The sequence below is a fragment of the Aythya ferina genome (genome assembly GCF_964211825.1).
Source record: "Aythya ferina genome assembly, chromosome: 14".
In the NCBI taxonomy this organism is placed as follows: Eukaryota; Metazoa; Chordata; class Aves; order Anseriformes; family Anatidae; genus Aythya; species Aythya ferina.
Genome location: NC_140312.1, coordinates 972,049 through 979,224, shown reverse-complemented (window position 1 = coordinate 979,224; position 7,176 = coordinate 972,049). Strand labels below are relative to the sequence as shown.

Here is a 7,176-nt window from a genome sequence, read left to right as displayed (position 1 = left end):
CCTTGGATTAAATTGTCCCTTGGATTAAATTGCTGAAAAATGGTAGTAATAATCTAGCATTTTGATAGAGCTTCTTCATTTCCAAGGGAAAGAAAAAAATATTATCTTCCCTTTCCATTAAGTTGTTTTCTTGCTTTTGAGAATTAGCAAGTGCTTCTGTGAAGACCAGGCATTTTTGCTTTCCTACCTCCTACACTTGTAAGACTTCTTGTAAGCATCTGATATCACAAACTAGATTATATTTGTAATGTAAAATTAAGTATGTATGGCTGAAGCAAATATCAAATCCACTAACTGAATACATTTTTAAATATGATTTTGCTTCCATATGAAAGTTCCTATTTTAATAACCGAAGTCCATTCAAAAATAAAGATTGGAAAACTCAAACAACATTCTCAAAATTTAAGGAAAATTTAATCAATATACCTTACTTTTACAGTAACTACAATACTGGCAAGCATAACATTTTCAAAATGGTGTTTTTCTTGGAAGTACTGCAAAAGAGATTACTCTTTGTCTACTATGTGCACCATTAGGGGAAAATCCTCTAGTTGAAGTCATCTTCAGAAGTTCAAGTTAACATATAGCTACTTAGACATCCAAATGTATTCATATTTCAAATGTGACAGAATTGCAGATCCTTTTAGTTTTTAGAGCATCTGTTTCCTAATTCATAATTTCAGTATCTTAAGTCTTGAAATACTATCACATCAAATGAACAAGTAAATGAGACCAAACAGTGTAAGTGTGTGTCTGTTAAAATATAGAAATAAATGTTTGTGTTCTTCTGTGCATTTTCCTTTTGGCAAGAGGGGAGAGGAAATGGGTTATTACTGCAGATTTATTCAATGAGAACTTCCAAATCCACATCATCTGTGGTTTTGTTAACTTCTACTGATAACAATCGTTCAATCTGTAACTGCATCCCTCCTCCCTCCCTCCCCTGAAAAAAAAACAAAAACAAAACAAACCCTCCCCCCCACTCCCCCACCAGCTCAAATAAACAACTAAAAGTTACTTTTCTAAAGATATAGGAATGGGAAAGAAATTACATTAACTTGATAAGCATGAACACTTATTAAAGCTATAGACACCTCAGGTCAATTGAGAACAGTATTCAAAGTCCTAAAAAAGTGAACACAAGACATTTGTTCCAGATGATTTAAACCTGGTCTAAGTTTTGTGATAGCAACACTATACAGGTGTTTGCAGCCGTGTCTGGTCCAACTACGTATTCCAAGTTGATGTCTTCATTTTGGCCCACTGGAGTCCAACAATTTGGACAGTCTCTTCAAAACACAGAAATGAGAGCAAAGACTCCATACAATAAAGCACAGGGGTATGCTACTAGAAGTTGCTGTCCTTCCATTGCTAAGGCAGAAATGAAGATTTTGGAAGCAGAAAAGCTGCACCAGCCGATGATTGCAGCTGTGAGAATAATTCCCATCACTCCCCTGTGAAGATAAAAACAGAACTCATTTAAGACTCATGTATTTAAAAGTCATAACTAGACTCCTATTATGTTCTACAAGTTCTAACAACTTTATCTTTTATCTTCCGTATTTTTAAATGATAGAGTTCCAGTAAAAGATTTCAGAGCCATATTATTCAATTATCACAACATTAAAAAGCACCTTTGTACATATGAAATTTAATTTATTAAATAAACTATATTATTATATTAATATTACTAATATTAATATTAATAATAATATAACATTACTATATTACTATATATTATTACTATATAAACTATATTAAATAAAGAAACTATATTGTTCTGTTTCTTGCTGCTTTTCAGTTCTAATTTCATACAGTTATGAAGAATCACGTGGATTTTCTTTGTCTGACATTCAGTTTTGTACCTTAACTTATAAGCTATCTTTTCGACTTTGCAGGTAATAGTATTTATCAGATTCAAAGCTAACTGAAAACAAACTCAATACTGAAAGAGTCCATGTATTTAAAAGCTGCTGATTGACTTAAAGAAAAGCAGTATTCACACCTCTTTTCCAGTGAGAAAGTCGAGACTTGTATTTTTACACTTACAAATTCCTGTCATATTGAAATTATAGACACGTTCATCACTATGAAATTTTCTTGTAATAACTTTATCTCACAGGAGAGGAATCTATTTAATCAAGTTATAGTTTATGTACTTACTGCAATGAAAACACAATTGCGAAAGTGGAAAGTAGGATCATAGGAAGAAGACAGTATCCAAGGACACTGGCAACGCAGCCAAATGAGACGCCTGTCATGCTCATTAAGTTCAGGAGACAAAACATCCCTAAGCATCCGATTGCACTTATCCCATACACATAACCAAACTGGATTTTACCAGCCTGAAAGTTAACCAGAGTACACATTAATTAATAGAACAAGTAACACCTGCCACAAACGAAGACAAGAAGAATTAATATTTACAGCATATGTTCTCCATTTTTTCTCCACCATCCCTCCAACCACCAATTCCTAGATTCAAATTCAACATGCCATGTTTTCCCACAACCTGAATTCCAAGACACCTGTACATTTTGGACACCCAAAAGGCACATTTATCCAAAGTTTACCTATTTCAATAAATAGATTTTAATCAAATTGTTATTTTTGATCTGCAAAAGTCTATGAATTCCGCAGGAGTTAAAGAATCATAGGATATCACAGAACCATGCGATATCCCACGTTGGAAGGGACCCACAAGGATCACCAAGTCCACCTCCTGGCTTAGGCAACTAACCCATGGTGATCTCTTTGAAGATGTCTTGCAATAATCTTTACAGGAGTAACGTTTAAGACTAGAAAAGTTTGGAACTTCTCTACAAATCTAGAGCTAAAATGCCTTGCGATAGACTCCACAGTGTTACAGAACAATGTGAATAGAAGCAAATATTAAAGCAGAAGGTAAAAGACAACTCAAAAATACAATGCATAATTCTGAAAGTAACACACCTCAATCTCTTTAAAAAAGCAGTTAAAAATCTGAGAACGAGTCACACACCCATTTCTGTGAAACAGGGAATGGTATTCCTCAAAAGTAGACTATGAAAAGAAATAGGCATTCCAGTGAAATAAATGGCATGCAAAAAAAAAAACAAACTCCAAAGCTTTGACTTAAAATCCACAGAAGAAAAAGGGTAGCAAACTCGCAAACCTCAGGGAGTGCTGCATGAAGCCCCAGCTCCTCTCCCACCAAGCTACAAACTCCTAGTCACGATGCGATTTTTGTGGCCTCTATGCTAAGGAGTCAGTTCCATTGACCTACAGGTAACTTGTCTTTTTCCTCCAGTGTCTCGAGGCATATCAAAGCACAAATAATTATATTTGGCAATCAATGTCTTACCAGTAATAACGTGGCTCCAAAAGCTAAGCAGAAGACCATTGGTCCGGCCAAATCAGTCTCGTTCATGATGCTGCCATCTGCTACTTTTAGCGGGTGCAGCACTGTTAGTGTCTTCTGCCAGATGTGGTCGAAATTGATCCCCAATTCTGCAAGTTACATGAAACAAACTATGCATATTTATGTATTTTTACTTCTTTGTTTCACTGACAAGTTTTCCCTGCCCCTGCACTCTTAAATCTCCTCCAGGAACTATCCTACAAGGACCACAGAACTGAGTCATTCCCTCTGTCCTTGGGCTGCTGAGTGTGCTGCTTCCACAGAGTCCACGTCTCAAATGTTCTGCAGTGACAGGCTGGTTTCTAAAGAACCAGATAAGGCCTAAGAACAGTGTTCTGCGCCAGACCAAAGTTCATTTAGCCCAGCACATTGTCTCTGTAAGTGGCAAAGGAGATATGAATGGAGGAGTATCAGCAGAAGATACACAGATTCCCCAAACATTTCCCAAGTCTCTGGCGACTGGTGGCTCAAGGATTTCAAATTCAAAGTAGTTTCTCCATACTTAGTTATCCTCATTGGATTTCTCCTTCACAAACCTCCTATCCTCTTATTGAATCCACTGAGAAAAACACAACCCTTTTAACATTTGACTCATTTTACAGCTTCTTGCACCTAGATAGGATTTCAAGGCTCCGTCCATACAATTTAACCACAGCTGTGCAAACACGTATTTGCCCACCCCAGGCCCTGGGAAGTATTTACACAAACAAAATAATTTTGTGAATAATATAAACAAGCACAGCTGGGTGGAAAGAAAATACAAACACCTGCCTCTCTGACCAGCAACACGAAGGGCTTCTTCAGTTGTTTGGTACTGAACAATGATGTATATGAGCTGGCAACTCAGCTACAGACACTGACTACCTAACCATTCTGGCATTTGGCACACTCTTTATTCTGCACAGGAATTTCTGCAGCGTACAGCACTCCTCTTTAGTAATGCAAGACTTCAGTTCTAATCACAGAATCAACTGCAGCTAACAGCATCAACTTATTTTCACAAAAAAAAAAAAAAATTACAATTTGCTACAAGTATGATTTGCAACAACAAAATTATTAAATGTTTTAAGTGCTGTATGAAGTTGGGCTATTCATTTAATTATTATGCCTTCCACTGAACAGATAGCATGAAGCAATAAAGCATAATGCTAAAACCGTGTCCAAATGTTCACACAAGAACGTGCAAATTATATACTGAAATACAGGTAAATAACAAAAAACTAATGAGAATTTCAAGTCAATTGTGTACTTCCAGAAAGAGGAGAATACACACCCTACTACTCAACTCATCCCCAAGCTGGGAGGAGTTTTGGATTTCAGCCACAAAGCTCAAATTATACCTTCTAATAGAGGAGGCTCATCCTCAAAGTTACTTCCATAAAAAGACTGTGCTGAGGTTGGAGTATACGTCTGTGTTGGCTGGTAAATCTGCCCCGTGTACGGCTGCTGCTGCATCATCTCCGGAGGGACGAATCCGCTTTGCTGGGAGTACTCGTAGCCTCCATACTGCCTACAGGGAACGACAGCACGTTACGGACGGATACAGAACTTCATTTTAAACACCTCCCTGCACAAATCAAAGCTTTCTCTCAGCAAATAAACCACAGCAAACAGATCTGTCTTTCCTCCTCTTTTCAACAGTCACATTCAATGCTCCCCTACTCAATTGCAAGTGTTTTAGGCACTTAACCACATTCATCTGTTCAAACCATTAATAACAATGCTGATGAGCTAAAGATGATGTAATACCATAAGCTGAACACGGTAATTATTGTTACGCGTGCTTTTGTATTGCTTTTAAGTCAGAGGCCTGCAAAAATGAGCGTTATCCATTGACTGAATTACTGCCACAACTTGCGGACATGTAAAAGAGTATAAAAAATTTAAGTCACAAACTAATCCAATTGTCCGTTAATTACTACTGACAACTCACTTGATGACAGCATTAATTTACAATTGAGAACGTTCACTTGCAAATTCACTGTTACAGAACAAAGTAGCTTGTACTACCACCTTCATTGCCCTCCATATTTAAGAAAAAATCAGCCTAAGGAAAAAAAATAAAACCATATTTTCCTCTTTACTTACACACCACGACCAACAGTTAGCGTTATGACACATAAAAAGGAATTATGGTGTGGATTCTAAACACGGTGACATCTACCTAGAGGACACAATGCTGGGAGCAAGGGGGGAGCAATTTTTCAGTTTCTATTTGGCGCTTTCTCAAATATTTGCTAACACGTTTATACTGTCTTTGCAATACCATTATAGATTTCACATGTATAAAAACATATGTGGTTATAGACATCTAAAAAGAAAATAAGCCTCATCAGAGCTATCTTCTCTTCCTAAACAAACTCCTAAGTTAATCTTGCTGCTAACAGTCTCTGAGTCTGACTACAAAGACTTCAGTAAATGTCTCCAACAAATTTAGAACTACAGAAACACGAACATAAAGAAGGAAAACCCAGAACTCACTCTCCTTTTCTTGTGCCAGTACAGCCCAGCCTCATCACAGCCCAACAGTCCTTGTCGGGATGCAAACATGCATCAACCTGCTCCATCTATCACAGCCAACAAACTCAGGCCACGTACCTGACAGAAATCCTCAGCCTGGGACTACGGATGTACAAAGCACTCACAAGAGCCCCTGCGACCTAGAAAAGTCTGCCACAGTTTTCTGCTAAAGCCTAGAAAACACCACGGACACTACGGGCTCATTTATGACACTGTGACTAATTTTCATTCCCTGAGTAACCGCGTACATCCTTAGGGAACACTGATAGCGGCCTTCCAAAGGATTACTTATATTATTACAATTTCCCACGTAGTATCCTGAGAGTCCTGCCTTTACGTTACAGCACAGACCGTGGGATACGCAGCGTGTAACCGCTATGCGCCTCATTTACGGGATTTAAGCGACACAGCAGCACCGCAGCAGGGCTCGGTGCCGGCCCTGAAGGCGCCGCGCTCCCCGGGGGCAGCGGGGCGGCCCCAGAGGCCGTTACCTGCCGTAGGGCCGTTACCTGCCGTAGGCCCGGCCGCCGCCGCCGCCGCCGTAGTCGTAGTGCTGGGCCTGCTCGTCGATGCTGTAGCCGGTCTGGAAGAAGTCCGTGGTGAAGCTGTCAAAGCCGGACATCTCCCGCACCCTGCCTGCGGGGAGCACCGGGAGAGTGAGCCCGCGGCCCCCAGATCCCCTCAGCCCCTTTCGGACCCCCCAGGCCCCACCCCGGTGCCCCCGGCCCGCCCCGCACCCACCGCGGCCCGGCCCAGGCGCGGCCCCCCCGGCGCGGCGCTGCGACGTGTCACCCTGCCGCCCGCCGCTTCCGGGGCCGCCGCGCATGCGTACGACGCGCCCCCAGCGCGCATGCGCCGCCCGCCCCGCGCGCTGCCTGCGTGGCAACGCCGAGGGGGCGAGGCCCGGCGGGGTCACGTGGGGCGCGGGGCGGGGTGGGGGCCGGGCCTGAGGCGCGGCCTCACGCGGGGCCTGTGAGCCCCCTCTTCGCGCTTCTCGTTCTTTGCGGGTTTTTTACCTGTTAATCACCCAAATAAATGATGTTTTGAGCTCCTTTATGGTTTCTTTTCTTGGTTAAGGCCCCGAATGGCGTTGCCCGCGGGCTCAGGCTGCCCCTGCGATCCCCGCAGGGCTCCCCGCGGGCTGGCGGTAGCGGGGCGGGGAGCTGCGGGCGGTGGCAGGGCTTAGTGCCCCTCACACCAACACGTTAAATAAAGAGAACGGTCTCCTGAGGCACGGTAAAATGTGTGCAGGAGC

The 7,176-nt window shown here is 41.7% G+C and overlaps 1 protein-coding gene across 3 annotated transcripts; it reads right to left on the bottom strand.

The window, feature by feature from the left end:
* Positions 1-393: 393 nt before the first annotated feature.
* On the bottom strand, positions 394-6,958 carry YIPF5 (Yip1 domain family member 5). 3 transcript variants are annotated; one of them, XM_084536195.1, is made up of 6 exons: positions 6,938-6,958; positions 6,431-6,557; positions 4,742-4,911; positions 3,345-3,490; positions 2,165-2,346; positions 394-1,455 (listed from the first exon to the last, which is right to left on the bottom strand). In XM_084536195.1, the coding sequence occupies exons 2-6, from the start codon at positions 6,541-6,543 to the stop codon at positions 1,293-1,295; spliced, it is 774 nt and encodes a 257-aa protein (XP_084392321.1). In that variant the 5' UTR covers positions 6,544-6,557; positions 6,938-6,958; the 3' UTR covers positions 394-1,292. The 3 variants fall into 3 exon arrangements, with proteins under 3 accessions (XP_084392321.1, XP_084392319.1, XP_084392320.1); XM_084536193.1 differs by lacking the exon at positions 6,938-6,958 and adding an exon at positions 6,663-6,783; XM_084536194.1 differs by lacking the exon at positions 6,938-6,958 and adding an exon at positions 6,714-6,742.
* Between the last annotated feature and the right edge of the window lie 218 nt (positions 6,959-7,176).

Bases quoted from the DNA above. Each gene is read 5' to 3' on its own strand.
- YIPF5 (XM_084536193.1), bottom strand. From the start codon at position 6,747: ATGCGCGGCGGCCCCGGAAGCGGCGGGCGGCAGGGTGACACGTCGCAG. The intron at 3,491-4,741 runs GTATAATTTGAG...TGTAACTTGCAG, and splicing joins TGAGCCTCCTCTATTAGAAG to AATTGGGGATCAATTTCGAC. The intron at 1,456-2,164 runs GTAAGTACATAA...TTATCTTCACAG, and splicing joins GCAATTGTGTTTTCATTGCA to GGGAGTGATGGGAATTATTC.